General features: G+C 46.5%; 1 protein-coding gene across 13 annotated transcripts in view; it reads right to left on the minus strand.

Moving 5' to 3' along the window:
* The window catches only part of CACNA1E (calcium voltage-gated channel subunit alpha1 E), a 338,709-nt gene that overhangs the window by 50,727 nt on the left and 268,522 nt on the right, over window positions 1-19,460 (minus strand). For all 13 annotated transcript variants that reach the window (XM_025285523.3, XM_044942756.2, XM_044942759.2 and 10 more), the window contains 6 exons: window positions 8,254-8,350; window positions 5,664-5,824; window positions 4,798-4,935; window positions 3,316-3,517; window positions 2,175-2,339; window positions 1,101-1,211 (listed from right to left, as the gene is read on the minus strand). In XM_025285523.3, coding sequence (XP_025141308.2) covers window positions 1,101-1,211; window positions 2,175-2,339; window positions 3,316-3,517; window positions 4,798-4,935; window positions 5,664-5,824; window positions 8,254-8,350 — 874 coding nt within the window. The remainder of the gene's footprint in view (window positions 1-1,100; window positions 1,212-2,174; window positions 2,340-3,315; window positions 3,518-4,797; window positions 4,936-5,663; window positions 5,825-8,253; window positions 8,351-19,460) is intronic.

Genomic DNA, 19,460 nt, shown 5'->3' on the forward strand with positions numbered 1-19,460 from the left:
CAACCAACAATACAGCCACCTGCCATGGGTTCCCTTCAACTCTCCTCCCTACACCATCAAATCAATGGCTTTGCAAAGAACCACTAGGAAGCCAGAAGCAACCCCCACCGTTAACACTCACAACCACCACGTTGAGGTCAGAGTCCCTGCTCAAGCTGCCAGCAGTCAAACCCACATGCAGATAATAAGCTAAGTTTCTCTTCTTTCAGGGAATGCCATATACACATATAATTTGAAATGGTAGCTCACACACAAAATAAGTGTGAAACAGCTGTCAGGTGGGTTTATCTGTATCCCACTGATCTTACTTGTAAACACTGAGCCAAGGGTGGGGGGTGGGTGGCAGAGAGAACTGTTTTGTTTATAGGACACTGAAGCAAAGGGCTAGGTTTGCTTAACACGCTTGATGGCAGATGTGAGAATCTGCCAAAACTATAATTAGTAGTTGAAAAAAAGTAAAAGGAAGACTCATGCCAGAAAAACTCATCCCAATGCTCCCCAAACCTATTCCAGAACGCCCACCTCTCTCTCTCTCACATACAGACACTTTTAAGGTCACTAGTCTTTGTAAGCTTCAGTACTAAACATTTATTTTTGTTGGCAAAAGTTACTCTTCACGTAACTAAATGGAGGAGGACAATTAGGTATTAATAAAATCTATTATTTTCTATGTTGGAGGCTAAGAGGGACAGATATCTTCCCATTTGAGTTATAAGAGTTTAAACCTTCCATCAGTAAATAAGCACTTGGGTTTACTAGTCCAATCCTTGCTTGGCTCCTCTTCAACAGGTAAATCTTACTAAGTTCCAGTAAGACCCAATATTGGTGGCCTCTTGACCACTGATAGAATTTGAAAGGAACAGGGCTGAGGTCTCTATGAGGGCTCTGGTGCCCTTTGCCTCTTCTCCTAACACCCTCACACAGCATCTTGTCTCTATGACCTTTTATTGAGCAGTCCAAAAAAACTTACAATTAGGTGGGTGTGTGTGTGAACCATTTCTGGAATAGCAGTGACCACTCTTCCCTTCCAACAGAGGCTGGGAATGAGCCCAAAGAGAAGGGAAGACAAGCATGAGGTCAGGATAAATCCCACGACATACCAAGAAGCCAAATGCAATGATCTTCAGGACACATTCCAGGGAAAACACCATGGTGAAGGCGATATTTAGGTACTTCAGGGCCAGCTCATAGGTACAGGGAGCAGAGTAGTACTGCCAGGAAGAGAAAACAGGGAAGGTGAGAGGCATATCCAGGTCACAGAGGTTGGCCATCTGGCATCCCTGCCCTAGGGAGACATTCTGCTGCATGATGTAGAAGCAAAGACGGTCATTTAGGGCCAGAGAGGAGAAGTATACATCCTATGTAGCAAAAGGATACAGAGAAGAACACAAATCTTATTAGCAAATTGGCCAGTCTTCCCAAAACTGAAGGAGAAAACGGCAGAAACATTTCCTAGAGTTAATTACTTTACCATTTAGTATTAAATAACATCAAACCTCTTCTGACTCGTAGAACTCCACAATCACCCACATCTGACATTTCCACCCTCACCTGCATCTGACTACATCACCAGCCTTTGTTTTCAGAGTTGCATGACTGCTGCCATGTATTACACTGCATTTTACCCCAAGGACCTAGAGGCTGGGTTGCTGATGGAGACAAGATCAAAGAGAGATTCCACGATGGAAAAGTATGTAAGGAGGCAACAGACTGGTAAGCCGTATTTTGTGTTTTTTTTTTTTTGGCCATGGCACATAGTTTGTGGCATTCCAGTTCCCTGAACAGGGATTGAACCTGTGCCCCCTGCAATAGAAGTGAGGCGTCCAAACCACTGGACTGCCAGACAGTTCCCAATCTTGAATTTTTTTTAATGTTTTTTATTGTGGCAAAAGTCACATCATACAAAGCACACAATTTTAGCCATATTTAACTGTAAAGTTCAGTGGCACTAAGTACATTCACACTGTTGTACAAATCTCACCACTACCATCTTCCAAATTTTTCACCTTCCTAAATGGAAACTCTGTTCCCATTAAACACCAAGTCCCCATCCGTCCTCCCTACCTCCCCCTCACCCTCCTGGAGGGTTTTCTCAGTGTCTAGGGCACACACACAAGTGCCCTGTGAGGGGGCAGTCACCGAGACTCAGCTCCCCCCAGCCACCACCCTCTCACCTTCATCATCAGCACGACGGTGTTCAGGGCGATCATGGCCATGATGGTGTACTCAAAGGATGGAGACACCACGAAGTGCCAGACGCGGTACTGGAAGGTGTGCCTGTTCTGGGGCATGTAGCGGGTGAGCGGTTTGGCGCTGATGGCGAAGTCGATGCACGCCCTCTGCGGGAGGGTCACACCGGTTAGCCAGGCTCAGATCCCCCAAACCTCGCACCCTGGGGGGCTCTCTGTTAGATGCTTAGGAGAAGAGGACAGTGTAGAAGAGGCTAGGACTGGGCAAGCAGAGGTGAAAGTAGCAAAAGAAATTATCTGGACAAAGCTACAGGTGGGATGCCATACAGTAAGGACTTAATACTGTCATACAGCAAGTCCCATACAGTAAGGACTTAATGTTTTTATTGATAATAGTGGTCTCTTACACAGCACATGGCTGAAATGACTAGGCAAGAAGCTGTACCTGGTGCCTGCAGTCAGAAGTAAAAATCTATCTCCCTGTGCATTTCCACAGCACTTTCTTTGCATTTGTCTTATAGACTCTTAATGATTTCTAGTGCAGTTCCAGGATAAAAACAACGAACTCGACAATGTGCCAGAACCACACTTGTTACTACAAAAGCAATAACAAGTAAGACTTGTTCCCTACCCTTACAGCAAATACACACCATTGAGGGACACTGCCAGGGAAGCAGATGTCTTAATGTTATCATGTTAGCACATGTCTTTCACCCCCAACCTCTAGACTACATGCTGCATAAAAGTAAGGACTGCAACCCCGTGGACTACAGCCCACCAGGCTCCTCTGTCCATGGGATTCTCCAGGCAAGAATACTGGAGTGGGTTGCCATGCCCTCCTCCAGGGGATCTTCCCAACCGAGGGACTGAACTCGGGTCTCCCCCTTTGCAGGCAGATTCTTTACCATCTGAGCCACCAGGGAAGCCCATTCCCATGCCTTATTCTTGGGCTTTAAACACAGCAGATGCTCCAAAGATGTTTATTTGATGACCAACTAAAACATTTCCCCCCAATTCTCTAATTCATAAAAGAGTGGAGAACATTCTGTCTTCCTCCTAATGCTGCTGGTCTGACAGTCCTTTCTGGAGCCCCCGCTGCCCCATGCTCCAGATACCCTTGCTTCACCTCGTTCTTCTCCAGGCTGCACTCTTCCATCATCTTGTCCCCTTGCTCCTGGAAGGTGATGATGATGAGAGCCACAAAGATGTTGACAAAGAAGAAAGGGAAGACCACAAAGTAGACCACGTAAAAGATGGACATCTCCATCCGGTTGCTGCGGCTCGGGCCTCGGTCTTCCTCTGTCACATCGACCGAGTGCTGCAAGACTCTGGGGACAGAAAGAGGAGGCAGGCATGGTGGAGGCGGTCTTGGCAGCTGCTCTGACTCAAGGCTTCATTAGCTGATATGCCCCCTATTATATATATATATACTCTTAAAGATTTTTTTTTTTTTTTTTGGATGTGGACCGTTTTTAAAGTCTTCATTGAATTCGCGACAATACTGCTTCTGTTTTATGTTTTGGTTTTTTGGCCACTACACTTGTGGGTTCTTAATTCCCCAATGAGGGACTGAGCCCACTCATGCTGCATTGGAAGGAAAACTCTTAACCAACGGATTGCCAGGGAAGCCCCCAGAAGTTTCTTATTTGACTCTTTAAACTTCATGGATCGTCCATGAATTTGGGGCTCCACAACCAAGTTGGTGGCGATCTGGTGACCCCCAAGCCACTGCTATTTCTAGCCCCTGCGCCATCATGGATCCAACTCCTAAGCATCAGAGTGACATTATTTTATAGTTGAGGTTGTTATAAAATAGCAAGACTCCGCAATTCGCCTTTGGCATTTTGCTGCCAACAGAGTATGCTGCCACCAAAAAGTGGTGTCTTGGTTATTGCCAAGTCTCTGAAAAAAATCAGTCTGCAGCTATGTGCTAAGTCACTTCAGTCATGTTTGACTCTTTGCAACCCTATGGACTGTAGCCTGCCAGGCGTCTTTGTCCATGGGATTCTCCAGGCAAGAATACTGGAGTGGGTTGCCATTTCCTTCTCCAGGAGATCTTCCCGACCCAGGGATTGAACTAGCGTCTCTCACGTCTCCCGTATTGGCAGGTGGGTTCTTTACTACTAGTGCCATGAGCAGCATAAAAAAACTGCATTCTGTTACTTTTGCCATATAAGGTATGATCACAGAAAGTGTCCCTGGGTTCTTCCACCTCATCCTTAACCCGCAACCCTCTCTCATGTCCAGGGTCAACCTGGATGATAAATGTGTCTAAAACAGTCCTCAGGGACTCTCCTAAGGTGTGGAGAGCTGTTCAAAGTTCATTTGTTCTGTAAGAGTCAGATGGCTCCACTCAACTCCTCGATAATCAGCGAAAACATGAAGCGCACCAGATATTTCCCTGACTTCATCAGATCCCGCTTGACTCCTGTCTGAGGGATTTTCATTCTTCCTCTCTCCTGCCTGTCTCACCTACTCATAACCACTTACCTTCCTTGGTACAATACCCAAGGGTTAGCCTTGTTTATCCTAAATCAGCTTCTCAAGGCAAACACATGGTCCCAGCCCAGCTTACAGACAAGCACGCCAAGTCAAACCCATTACTCACTGAGGCCATCCTTCCCCTGTGGAGACAGTGAAGAGGGTCAGCAGAGCCCAGATGATGTTGTCATAATGGAATTCATGGCGCTTCCACTCTCGGCCTTTCACCTCCATCTTGTTTTTCTCGTGATCTACATAGTTGCCTCTAAAACCAGAGCAGAAATGGACCAGAACCTTGTCACTATAGCTCACAGAAGAGCAAAGAAGTTCTAGGGACTACAATGACGTACCCTAGTAATTATTGAATTATTGGCATTCAAATGCAAGGAAGGAGGGATTTTATTATAACAGCATATTATCATGGAACAAAAATGAGATTTCATGCCCAACAGACATGGAAAATTAAATCTGAATCTTTTCATTAGTTGCTGGGTGAAAGTGAAAGTTGCTCAGTCATGTCTGACTCTTTGTGACACCATGGACCATATAGTCCATGGAATTCTCCAGGTATTGGAGTGGATAGCCTTTCCCTTCTCCAGGGGATCTTTTCAACCCAGGGATCGAACCCAGGTCTCCTGCATTGCAGGCAGATTCTTTACCAGTTAAGCCACAAGGGAAGCCCAGTTGCTGGGTAATCTTGAGCAACTTAAACTTTCTATGCTTCAGCTTCCACATCTATAATGTGCAAAGAAGACTTATCTCAGAAGGTCATGAGAAAGATTTAAAATTTAAACCTGATGTGAAATGTCCATGCCTGACACAAAAGAGGTACTCAATCAAAATGGAGCAACTTCATATTTTGATTTTTGTTTCCTCCCAAAGTGGAATGGATTTAAGTAAGAGAGAAAGAAATGACCTAGCTATAAAGGGAGGAATGGACCTTATCAAAACACGCTTGAGCAGAAGTGAGTGGTGCGTGCCGGCAGCACTTACATGCACTCCTTCTCTGTGTCCTTGGAACTGTCCGTGCAGTAGAAGAACTTGCCCTTGAAAAGCTGAACCGCGATGACAGCAAAGATGAACATGAAGAGCTTATAGACAATGAGTATGTTGAAGACGTTTTTCAAGGAGGTGACCACACAGTCGAAGACAGCCTGAGAACAGAAAAAGAGAGCCCTGGTGTGTGAGTCCCTGGAATGGCCTGTGGATCTGCCTGCAGCTGAATGGGACCCACACAGCTAGCAGCCGGCACTTGGAGAAGGTGCCCCAGAAGATACCACCCTACTAAGAAACGACACTCATAGGATTCAGACCTGGCCTCTAACCTGGTCATGACTACAGGAACCTGCCACTTGGGAGGGGAACACATGCTCTGAATCTGAAAGGAAACCCGAAGCAGAAGAGACCAGATGGCAGCAGGCAGTGGAGGGAGTCCTCTGTGGAATTCCATTACGTGCACTTCACTTAGTGTGAAACAGAAATGCATTGCAGAGAAGGGATCCTCGAAATCATTTAGCCCGTTTTAGGCATTCGATGGGCTAAATGATTTTAAGGATACCTTTTCTGCAATACATTAAATAGCTTATCTATAAACCTCATTTATTTGGGGCACATTCTTAGATTTGCTTTGTATATTGAATATGTATTGTTTTCCCTTTGCCTTTCTAAATGGAGCAGGGAGTGATAAACTATCATCTTTGTTCACTTTAATGATATTCTGTAATAAGTTCATAGATTTACCCCCAACTGCATTCCGCACTTCAGATAAAGGTTCTCTAGTTTAAAGCTAGCTGTGCTGGGTTTAAAGATTCAACAGGTGATGTGGGATGGGGTGAGAGCTGCCTTCTTAGAGACAGGAGGACTGAAGGTCAGAACCAGAAACTTGCACTTCAGTTCAAGGCACTGAATCTCCCTCTGGAGAATCCCTTCTAGGCCCTACGCCATGAAGAGCTACATGGGAATTCAACGTATTTCAAACCATTTTTGGGTTGTTTTCTAGGTTTGCAGGTTTGGCGCACTGGCGAGACTAGCCCCACAGTGGCCCTGCGTTTGAGCGGTTGCCTCTTCACAGTGCTGGGTGAACACTGCTGGTTTAATTAGTTCAGCACTGCAGGGAATGGGAGCGACATGCAGACTCATGGAATTATCAGATCCACCTACATTTCCCTCAAGTTATGGAACTGCAGAGCGAGGAGCCAGCCCTTCTTAATTAATTGGAATTAGCCAAGGTTGGGGGCACCTTCTCCAGCCTGGTGAGTAATACCATCCGCCCGTCTGAGCTCTTCTCTGGACTACAGCATAGCTCAGAGGAGATGAGACCAGTGGACCTGGGCTGTGGCTAACGACAGTGGTTGTTGGGTCCCAGGGCTCCTGGCCATATTTTGCTGGGGGTGAGGCAGAAAGGAATGAATGTTCACGGGTGCTGAGCCAGGCCAGGCCCTGTGCTGGGCCCATCACCATGGGAGGTGCCTCATCCAGGAGGGGAGGCCGGGCAGTGGAGGAGGGGAGTAGGCAGTGAGGACACTTCCTGTGAGGCATGAGCCTCTCTCCTCAGGAACCCATACAAGTGGCCAGGGCCCCGGGCTCTGAGAGGAAGCCATGTCTCAGCCAGTTAGGGGTCTTTCAAAAGAGACCTTCCTGTGATCCTAAGCCTCTGATCAACCTGGTTGGCTTACCATCCCCCCACAGAGCCAGAGGGCTGAAAGGGAAGCAGCTGGGATGGTGCTGGTGGAGGATGGGTGGGGAATATTAGAGGTGATGTAAATTCAATGGGACAGAGGAATGGGGGGCATGGGGGTCCCCAGTTCCCTGTCCAGTGGTGACTGGCTCTCATTCACAGGAATACAGGGAGGAAGAACTTCTATCCGATGAGGCTTCGGCTTCCGTAACAGCAGCGGATGTGTGTGGGAGAGGCGGGTTCCACATGTCAGCAACCTGAGGGCAGGAAGCCTCGGGGAAGGAGCTCAGGATGGGCCATCAGGCCAGGGGTCAGGGGAAGCCAGACTTAGACCTATGCAGACACAGGTCTTGGCAACAGGGAGAACTCAGCTGTGGAAGCTCACTTCCCCATTTCTTCTCTGCTGGTGCCGAAAATGACTCTGTCCTTGGGCAAGTTATTGACCTATTCATGCCTCAAAAATATGAAGCATCAAGGCTAGAAGGTCCTTTGTTTCTCTAGAATCACGAGAAAAGAAACCATCCCAGGTTACTTTGCCCGACCAAGTACACAGACCAGGACACACAGGGCTCTTGCTGTTTCCATTCTGGTGTCTGACCCACCTTAACCACACGGGAGGCCCCAGAACAAAGCCACACAAGGTTCTTCCTATGACTTGCCACAGTGGGTAGAAAATACCTCCTAGATTTGGAGTCAAGGGGTGAAAGCCTCCTTGGAGAGTTCTTAGGACTTTGGTTATTTTCCTTTGAGACTAAGACCCTTAGTTTTAGCAGACAAAAAGAATCCTAGTCCTCATGTGAACAACAGGAATATTTCCAGAAATAATTCTCCCAAAGCAGGCCAATGGTGGCTAGAAAGGGAAAATGGACAAAGGGGAGCTGAAGGGAAGAAACTGGCGAACATCACCTTGAGCTTGGGCAGGCGCTTGATGGTCTTCAGCGGCCTCAGGACACGGAGAACCCTCAGGGACTTGATGGTCTTAATATCCCGGCCCTTGTTAGTTCTGCAGAGAAGCCCCAGGGAATCACAGGACGGGGAGAATTAAAGAGATGGTCACACTACTGCATTAACAAAGCAGGGGGAAAGGGGAGAGAGGTGGGCAAGAGGCTAGAAACTGGGTCAGAGTAGACTCCTTCAGGGAGACCCCCAAGAAACATGCTCTGGGAAAACTTCCCAATCACTCCTCAGGGTGTACACACTCATATGCACGCATGTACACACACACACACACCCATGTATACTCATGCAGAGGGAGACATGGGGACACCACAGAGGCACCCATGCACATATGTTAATCAACACTTCTCCCCCTCCCAACAGCCAGAGTCACGCTGCTCATGACCACACTGGCCAAATGGAAATGGATGATCCATCGACTAAGGAACAGGGCCATAGCCCACTGTGGATGGGCACAGTGCCTAGCCTAGAAGTCTTCAGTAGAAGACTCTCTAATAATATTGGGTTGGCCAGAAAGTTCATTTGGGTTTTTCTATATCTTAACAGAAACACCCAAACTTTTTTGGCCAACCTAATATTTGCTGAATAGGGAGCCCCAGTTGAGAACAAGTCTTATCAGAAGACTCAACCTAGTCCTTTCTTTTGGTTTATAGGTTGGTCACCTCTGCACAGTTCCAGGGAGAGCAGGGTGAGGAGGGCCGGTGGGGACACGATGCCCTTGCTATGCTAGGCTGCCTGCTCCAGAGACAGCATGTCATGCAGGCTTCCAGCCAGGACCTTGGCTCACACCCCCATTCTCTCTGTGCAGCTGGCTCTTCCTGCAGTCCTTCCCATTTCAAGCCCTCTGCATCCAGCACAAACTGTGGACAGCCTACAGTTGGGGGAGGCCCAAACTGCAGCCCCCGCCCACCTTAATCCTTGCCTTACAGCTTATGACCCTCCCCCTTCAGCCTCTCAAAAATGTTTGCTCCTAGTAGACAAAATACATCTATTTTTAGGAAGGAAATGAATAAGTCAACCTGCATTTCTCTCTCCACCCCACTCATCCCCTGAGATCTTTGCATTCAAGTCAAACAAGTGCAATTTGTAAAACACACAGATGGTAGGAAATGAGACTCTAAATAGTGAGCTCAGGCTTTGGTTCTTCCCTCACACTGGCCCAGATTACCATGACACCGACAATCAGAAGAAATGGGATCCATCTAGAACATCAGATGGAAACTCCATGGCTTCTGCCTGTTTTCCACCCTGTCTTCCCTGCCATACCCATCCTCCGGAACAGGAAGATCAAAGGCCATCTATTCTTTCATACGAGGCAAGGTAGGAAGACATTTAATGGAATACTGACTGGCTAGAATGTATATTTTGAGACCCTCTTAAATGGTTATAATCCATGACCTATAAGTCACTTTTACTGAACTGCAGATCTGAATGTAGATAACCCAAAGTATTACATTGATAGCAATGGCCTTTTGCATCCGTGGGTTTTGTCTATTTGATAAACTCTTTTACTTTATTAGGTTGGTCAATAAAACTACCTAAGAAGGCAACATAAAGCCCAAATACACATCCAAACCAGTAAGAAGGATCATTTTCCAAGAAAGCTTGGTGACTCCTAGCTTTGGTTTTCTTAGAAGTCAGTGAGGACACGCCACTCACATAAACTCCCCACCGCTTTCTCGGTGAGTCAGCTCCTTACCTCCCAATCATACATTCTCCCTCCTCCACCCCACTTCAAAGAAAACTGAAGAAAAAAATATTTACCCCAAAGCATTCCTATGGAGGATCCAACCAGAAAGCAGTTTAAAAAAAAAAAAAAGAGGGGAGGGGAATGGAGAGAAGGCAGACAGTCAGTAAACTTCAGGGAGAAAGGAGAATTTAGGGTGATGGGAAATTGGAGAAGTCCAGACCCGGGTGATCCCGCTTACAGCCTTGGCACTTGCAGAGTCCACACGCTTTGTGAAAGGAAGGGCCAGCTCACCATGGCTCCATACCCACCTCTCTACCCTGGAAAGGCCAAGGCCCTCTGCAGGCATTAGTGACACTGCCTCTAACCTGACGGCATTCCCCAAGTTGCACATTATTTCATGGAGTCTTGCTGAACTCAAGTTTTCTAAATGTAGCTTTCATGTCCTCTTCCTTAGTAGTCTTCAGTCAAACTCTGTTCCCAGTGAATGTATAAGATATCAGACTAGAGGAAAAATGCCTACTCTGGGCCAGAAACTATGTGTTGGGAAAGGTGTTTCAAAGCATTGTGGCATATTTATGCTTATGAAGGATTTCATTTGGAGAGGGACATGCAATGTCCAGGAGAGGGCTACTCTGACATCTTTAAAAAGCATGGAAGAGCCACATTACAAGGCCAGCTTGAATTATAGGGAAAGGCACTGTCTATCAAGGTCCTGATGTCACACACAGAGATGCCTTTTGATAAATTAAATGACCACCTGTCCTTTGTGAGCTATTTACTGTGCAGCTGGAAGACAAATCACCCCTGCTCTAGCGGTGGAGTTTAACAATGACACACATAAAGATGGAGAGCATGAATATAAAACATATGAGATATGAGGACTAACTTTAATATTTATTCTTGGCCAGACTCAGTGTTAAGCACTTTTAGTGCAACTCTTTATTTGGACATCCTAATCACTTTAGCACAAAGGTATTATTGTCTCTGTTTCACAGATGAGATGCTGAGAGGTCGAGTGCTCGGCACTGGCAGGGTGAGCTGGGACTTGAACCCAAGTCTGCGTGACGTTCAGAGCTCTCGCTCTGCGCCACTAGCTTCTGCGCCAGCAGGTTTCAGTTCCAGGCTCTGTCAAATGGCTCACCAAATTCTAGAGCTGGAAGAGATCCCTGAAATCCTCTTAACTGCAAACAAAACTGCAGCCTGGGGAAGATGTGCCTTGCATAAGATCTCAGTGAGTGAGCCCCAGCGCCATGGGTGAACAGGCCTGCTGCTATGGAGAAGTGCCTAGAATTCAGCCTTTGCTTCTTGGTTGACAGTCTGCTGTGAAGGGTACTTTTTCTTCCTTTAATTTTTTTATGTACCATAAACCTGTGTTACACCACCATATGCCACAAGCAAAGACTTCTAGTGACGGTTTTATTCAGGGAATGGCCCCATATTGGAAAGTATATTACTTTTCACTGTAAATGTCAAATGAATGGTTTTTTGAGAATTAAACCCCAAGGCCTTATAAACCTTAAATCTCTCACGTGATAATCTCCAAATTCTCAGAAGGCAGAGGTAATGTCTTCTCCTGAGTTGTAACAGTGTCTTCTCATGCATGAGACTGGACACGTGGTAGGTCAGCCAAATACACCTCTAATCCACTCATTTGACAGCACTGACGGAGTCTTTAATAAATGTCTGGCACTGTCCTCAGTACTGGCTACATGGTGGTGAACAAAACAAACGAGGTCCCTACCCTCTTGGAGCTCACCTAATCTAGGAGGGAAGACAGGTCTCAAATAAACAAGCAAGCAAATGAAGGTAAAACTGCAAGCTAAATGCTGTGGGAAAAACAGAATCATTTGATTGACAATTCTACCGAAACAACTACATGGGTCACCATCTCTTTCCTAGGCTGCACGCATCTCGAGGAGAAGCTAAAGGAGAATCTCCCATATCCCTGGAGAGAGAGAAGAGTGGGATCAATGGATGGGCAGGTGGTCCAGGCTTTCACCTTCCTCTTAGCTCAGGACTTTAACCCCAAGAACTTGAGATCCAGTAGAGTCTAAATTGGTTCATTCTCACAGATACCCATCGTATGAAGGAAGATTCAATAATTTTTGTTCCTCTCACACACTCAGATAAAGGGCAGAATTTGCTTTCTACAATTAATACTATCCCAAGATCTTTGTAAAATATCGTGCTCTGGAAAAAGGGGATCTCTGACCAGTGTGCTTGTGTGTCCTTGTTTTGGGAAGTGGATTCTCTGACGGTGCACTCTGATCTGAACAGCCGACTGTGACCGCCCAAGTCCTGGCTGGAGGGCTATTTGTCCCATTCTGACTCCCACAGAGTGGAGCCAGGGCTGGTAATTAGACACAGGCCAAAAGTGAAATGAAGATTAGTCGTTGCTCTGCACATCTTTCACACAGGTCTCTCGCTGCAGAGGAGCCACTGAAAAGCTATACTCTTGAGTGGCTGTGAAAAAGCACGCTTGCGTTCTCAGTTTTGTTAAGATACATTCCAGTACAGTTTGAAAATTTTCACTGAAATGAAAGGAATACTTGCCAATGAAGCCACAGAGTCAGGAAAAGTGTCGATCAACAATGTAGCCCCCATTAATTAAAATATATCATAAATTTACACAAGGGCCAGGCCAAACTGCCTCTCCCAAATCCTTGCATAGAAGAATCATTTAAGCCATTATCCAAGTCAACAAGATTGCAAGGGAAGACTTTATCAAACTAAGAGGACAACCTCTTCAAGTACTTCAACTGAGGCACATTGTTATAGAAAAATATTCATGAGCTTTTTACAGATCATCTAAATATAATCATTTGATAACACTTTGCTAGTCTTTGCTACTAGATGTATAATCAGAATTTTTTTTTACACTGCCTAGCTAATTAGTGAAATTTTCTCAGTTTTAAAAATTGACTCTAACGTGAGGATAATTTCATATGTGAGGATGTACTGGCTCCACTTTAATAAGGGCTCAGTTGGGCTCCCCATTTCCCCATTTACTATATTTCCTACTTATTTGTTAAGTTCCTGGCTGCTCTCCAGAAAATAACTGCCACGTTTCTCTTTTGTCTCATCAGTAAAAGATGAGAATTTTCCAGCTCAACTGTCAATGTGCCCTCCAGATTTTCCACGTGTAATCACTCAAAATTCACCGTAATCTTGCTGTCCAGCTTCACCGCCCAGCCCCCCTCCCTCACCACCACATACTTTCTCAAAGGACTTAAATTGATTTCTGCTAGGAACCGACTCTTCTTTCATAGGAGGGTGCTTGCGGGTCGGGGAGAGAGCCAGGACACTGGGTTCTGAAGAGCCCTCCGTCTTTTAAGTGGAATGGTCCTCTGCCCTCCCCTGAGCCCAGCAGGGAACAGTAATGGGATTTTAAGGAATCTCTTGTGTTAGGGGAATGGGCAGGGTACTGGAATGTAAGGGGGGCAGTGGGGTTATGCTGTGAGAAACCCTGAACCTTCCTAAAGTGTCTGGACTATTAAGTAGTCAATAATAACACCTTACTAATATAATACAAAGTATTTGGCACTATACTGGACACAATATATTTTACCTTACTTAATTCTCACATGACCAAAATAGTTATTTTTAATTTCTACTTACAGAACAGTAAGTAGAAGTTCAGAGAGCAAAGGTGGGTTAATAATTAACAATGCTAAGTTTATTTAACACCTGACTCTGAAATCTAGGCTCTTATTTATGGTGTTACAATTTACGATGTTACAATGCCTTTTCACATAGGAACCAATGGAGGGTTTTAACCAAAGAAGGAAACAGCAAAAGAAACCAGCAGTTCATGAGCTCAAATACAGAGCCGTCTATCCTAGTATCCTTCATCAGCCTAGGGCCTGTGAGGATTCACGGGAAGAAAAAGATAAAGGTGAAACAGCAAGATGGACAAGGTCAGGAATGCTTTCTCCATCTGGTCCACCAGGTCTTGTCTGTTTCCAGGCAGAGACAGAGGATCCATGGGACGAGGAGAAATCCATACCAAGCCACCACTTTGACTTTACAGAGGTTAATGGCTTGGAACAAAGTAGAACTACTTAGAACTACCTTCTAAGAGGTAGAAGGGAGCTTAATGTAATGCAGAAAGCCCTGAACTCGAAATCAAAATGTTCAGTTGTTTAAGAACTGGTTTTGCTATTATTACTCAAATGAGTCAAACTAGTCAAACCTCAGGCAATCCATTTTTCAACTGTGAAACAGGACTGTAGAGTGACAAATGAAATAGAAAGTGTGAAAGCACTTTAAAAATTCTAAAGCCTCATGGAAGGGAGGAAGAAGTTGCCCCTTTGCATTGGCCACGCCTGCCTCTGGAAACAGAACTCTCTGGTATTCAGTGGCAACGCTAGGTCCTCTATGTGAGGCATCTAAATCCAGCACTTTGACCTTGTCACTGACCAGCTGCTGCCCTTTGGGGGTTATTTTCCTTCTTGACCCATACCTCAGCATCTCTTGGGATCACCCAGGGCTCTAAATCCTTTGGGACCCTGGCAGCTTTCTTTGTTCTGTGAGCAGAGCACTAGCTCTACGCTAAGTGGTTAGTGCATAACTCTTTTCTTCTGGCATATGAACCTCAGTGAGCTCCCTGTGTACACTGATTATTGCCTTTGCAAACTTTCTCCTTTGCAAAACACCAGCACTATACTCTCGATGGAAGGTATTTCTGTCTAAGCACTGGGAAGCAGCAAGAGACAGCAAAGCATCTAACTGTGTGTGTATTAGGTTGTTTCAGTCATGTCTGACTCTTGCGACCCCATGGACTGTAGCCCACCATGCTCCTCTGTCCATGGGATTTTCCAGGCAAGATACTGGAGTGAGTTGCCATGTCTTCCTCCAGGGGATCTTCCTGACCCAGGGATTGAACCCACAACTCTGATGTCTCTTGTATTGGCAGGTGGGTTCTTTACCACTAGCACCACCAAAGGCTTGTCTAGTGATTTTGTTATTCATTCGGATGAACAGTGGCCTGATCTATCTTGCTTCTTAGTCTTCATAATCTGAACATATCCAAAGACCCCTCATCTGTTGATCTTTCTTCAAAGGCACTGGTGCCAGCTCAAGTCCAGCCCATACACTCCCTTCAGCTGCAGACTAATTCATAATGCTAGGCTGTGCCTCTATGGGTGTGGATGAAGCAGATGGCTGGCAGGTCACATGATCTGAGCTGATACTTTCCAAGTCTCATCATGAACTCTTCTGACCCAAATTACTCTGAAACCTACTTTTAAATATGGAGGGCACTGTGATGAGTTTCCACTAATCCTGCAGAAGTGGGCTCTTCCCATAGCTGTGAAGCCTCATTTTCTTGTGCTGTGTACTCTGGGACCAGAGTTTGGTTAGTCAAACTGTTGGGTACCACGTGGATTGGACCATTTCATTTTGCTTGGTTCTGTGACCACAAGCTGAGATCCTATTTACAAACAACCAACTCTCCAATTTGTGCTTGCTAATAAAGAGAGAGATTTAGGTGTTCACACTCATTGTCTCCATATGATAAAGGTCCCTAAGCACACATTCTACAGAGGGTTCCCCAGCAGCACCAATGGCACTTGTAACAGACAATGCATTTTCCAATGTTTATTTAAAAACATGCATGCTGGGGCTTAAAGACAACAGCAGGTAGTCTGGGAACTTGTCTCCTTCTTTCAGACACTTCCTCCATGTGCTACCACCATGACCCTCCTTTTTCCCTCCCCAACCCAGTACGCAAGTCTGCCAGGGTAATAAAATAGAGCAGTGGGAACCCCAAGAGCCCATGGCCATTAATCATCTTCAGAGTCCCTGCTGGGGCACAAAGTCAGATAAAGTCAATCTTGAGGTGACTCCTAAGGCTGGAGTCTCAAGCAATGACATCCTTCTATCTGTTCATGGCTGGAAATTTCCAATTCCAGCTCAGCTGACATCCTAAATCCACAGTTAATGGGCTACCTGACGGCTAAATTTAATTTTAATCCTTCATTCTCTTCCACAGAGCACTGGAACTGGATGAACTGTCTGGCTCAGTGGTAAATGGGTCTTCCTGGCATGGAGTAGGACTTTGTCCACCTTTCTCCCTCCTCCAAGATTAATGTGTAGTCATAGCTTTCTGTGGGAGACATCCCTTTCACGGTTAAAAGAATGAGGGCTGTCAAGAAACAAGCCCCGAAGGCAAAGCTTGAGGTTGGAGAGGACTGCCTTAGACAAAGCAGACTGCAAAGGACAGGAGAAAGGGTCAGGCAGGTGTGAGGTGAAATGTCAGTTCTATTGTTACCAAGCTCTGCCAAGTGTGAGCACGTACCAGCATTTCAGTTCTAAATAGTCACGCCTTTCTCACGTGTGCACATTCCCACCTTCACAAACACAAAACCTCAAATGCAAAACCAGAACCAGAGTGCCATTTCCAAGTCTAAAATGGTCTGTGCTTGTATATTTCGTTGAAAGGATTCAGAACCAGCTCTGCTGCTGTGGCTGGTTCGGAATGCATTCAAAAGACCTTATCCATCTGAGAGACTAGGGCAGAGGGTTAAGTGTCAGAAAGTGACATACTTCAATGAAAAGAATGTAATAAAAGCTAATATGGGAATTCCGTTCTTTCTGGCATCAAGAGGCAGATTGACTCATGTTTTACTTTCCTGGCTAAGCACTGAATAATGAAAGGCCAAGCGCGGCTGTGATCCAGAGCCTCTGCGTGCCAGGAAGTCCTGACCTTACCTCGTGCCCTGCTATAATGGAAAATGGTAATGGGAAGCTTTCAGCTGCCCACGAGCCTGCATGACTCTGACTGATGTACAGACCTGCATCCAGGAGCAGAATTCTGGTCATTTTTAAACTGTGTTGAGAAGCCATCATAAGCCTCAGACTTACTATTTAGAATCCAACCCAGGACAGCTCGCTTGGTGACTTGACTTGAGCTGGTCAAGCAACATGTTGTAGAGCAATATCAATGACGAGGGGGAGGCGCCTGGCTGGAGTGCAGGATCACAGCCTTCCCGTCCTGCCTCGCGGTCACTCCTGAGAGGCGGCCCCGCCCACCGCCTGCCCAGGAAGCCCTTCGCTGAACATGGACGACAGGAAGCCTGGGGGCCAGACAGCAGGGCCATCACTGGGCAGGATCCCACAAGGCTCATGAACTCAACCCGCATAGTGGACACAAGACCCCCCTACAAGGCAGCTGACTCTGGGCATGGCACCCGAAAGTGAGGGGCCCGATGTGCAGATACCCAGAAATGCCAAGGCTGGAACGATCTCTGCTTTCCCACCCAGCAAGATGGGAAGCAAAAGCGATGGCAACAGGGTGTGAGAAGACTGGGAAAAGCGGTTTCCGGTCTTTTGGTGGACAATAAACCATCAAACAGGAAAAAAAAAAAAAAAGCCCTCTTTTTCAAATAGAAAAAGATAAAAAGAGAATGGTTTCAGAGACCTAGTCATTCACCAGACTTTTCTTGAAACCACAGGGAGGAAAAGGCACAGTCAGGACATTTATAGTCGCAAACACTCTGTCTTCACAGGGCCAAGAAGGCGCGGTGCTGTGAGGGCAGTGGGATGAGGGCGCCACCCTCGGCCAGAAGCCCGCCCGCCTCTACACAGGTCATCCGGCTTAGGGAGGGAGACCTGAGTGTTCTTATAAATGCTTTATAATGTAAAAGTGGACAGGGAAGAACGGAAAAGATGCTATCACAGGTACCTTTCCGTTTATTTTCTTGTCCCCTGCTATGCCCACATGCAGAAAATAAACCCCTGTCCCCTCCTCCTCAAAAGTCAATAAAGTCCCCACGTGGAATTTGTCAAGTTTACATTATAAATAATCGCTTCACTTGATGTGCGTGGCTACAGAGAAGAGAGATTCCTTTCAGCCACTGCAGAAACAGCACGTATGCGTCCAGAAAACATACATGGCGACAGGTGCAGACCTCTGCCGCAGAAGGGCTCAGCTCTCTCTGAGAATTCAGCTAGAGGCCATTCTCTCCCCTTGGTTTGGGGTGTTGCTCTTGGAACTTGGGCTGGGTTCCGAGAAGGCTCTGGCTGCCAGTGGTGGAAGGGATAGCAAGTCACTTCTGACTCCTGAGGAGCCATGGGAAGCTGTTACCATGGCAATCACCATCAGTTCTGCTCAAATTGAGCCTTTGTAGAAGCCTTAGTATGCTGAGGTTCAAGGGCACGGGGCTGGGGGAGAGAGAGGGCAGGAGTAATGTTATGTGAATGGTGGACATTCCTAGGGGAAAAAAGATGGGAAGTGACAATAAAAGCTGTATCCACAGGGAGGGAGGTCCGTGACAAGCCTATAGAAAGACTCACATGTGGTTCCTGCTGGCCTGAGCCCCTGATCCCGCCACGCAGTGGGACATAGGACTTATTTCAATGTCAACTTACCCCAGGCGAGGCCCTCACTCTGCTGGCAGGGGAAACTCTGGCTAGCCCTACTGAAATGATGAGATAGCTGAATTCTCTGGGCCCTTAATGAGTAAAGGGAGGGAACAGAATTAGTAAGAGCGAGCACACAAGCAAGAGACAGCATTACCTGGATCCCAGCAAGCGTGATGAAGGCCAGAGGAGATGGGGAGTGTCCCATAAGCAGGAGAAAGGGGAGAGGAGCTATGCACGGCAAGCTTAGAAGGATGCTAACAAAAGAGAGAGTGTGAGCAAGTTCCATTTATACTTTGGAGAGAAATGAAAAAAAATTCGAGAAGTGACATCACTAAAAGCAAGTGATGGATCAAAACGCTCAATCCATCACATACGTGTGATTCCAGAACCAGAGGAATCCTGGGGTCCCCTGCACTGTACCTGGTCTGAGGACCAACAGAGAGGCTTCGGCTCCAGGGCTGTTAAGGCTTCCCCCTGCGGCCAGCACCAAAGCTACCACCGCCATGTTTCAAAGAGGCAGAGAGAAAGAACAAGACAGATGACACCCCTCCAGCCCATCGTCACTGCTCTGGATCGGAGGAGAGACTGCTGCACTGCGGAGACGAGGCTGGCATGCAGAGAGCCTTCCTTTAACACACACCTCCTCCCCACTGGCACCAACACAGACCAGGTGTGTGTGGACGATAACCAAGTCTGGGAAAGCGGACGGTGTTCATCTTCAACTATTTGCATCCGTTATGCATCAACGTATTTTGCTGCGTATTCACACTTCATGACGTGATGGAGAATGGTAGCATAAGAAAGGGAATTCACATTTACTGATCACTTTGGGTCAGGTCCTGGACTAAGTGCTTGAAACACATCATTCTGTTTCCTTGTCAGAGATGAGAAACGAAAGTTAAATGGGTTAATACCTTGCTATGTTACTCTAGGCCATGAAGCTGGTAAGTGGAGGAGCTAGGCCTTCCTGACTCCACAGCCCACCCCCTTCCTCCCACTCTGCCCTGTGACCCCAGTGAGCTCTGTTCTTCAAGACGGGGTGGCCTCCTTTCTATATGCTTTTCTCTCTTTGTCCCTTATTTCTTCAAAGCGAAAACTTATT

Source organism: Bubalus bubalis, chromosome 5 (assembly GCF_019923935.1).
Source record: "Bubalus bubalis isolate 160015118507 breed Murrah chromosome 5, NDDB_SH_1, whole genome shotgun sequence".
Taxonomy (NCBI): Eukaryota; Metazoa; Chordata; class Mammalia; order Artiodactyla; family Bovidae; genus Bubalus; species Bubalus bubalis.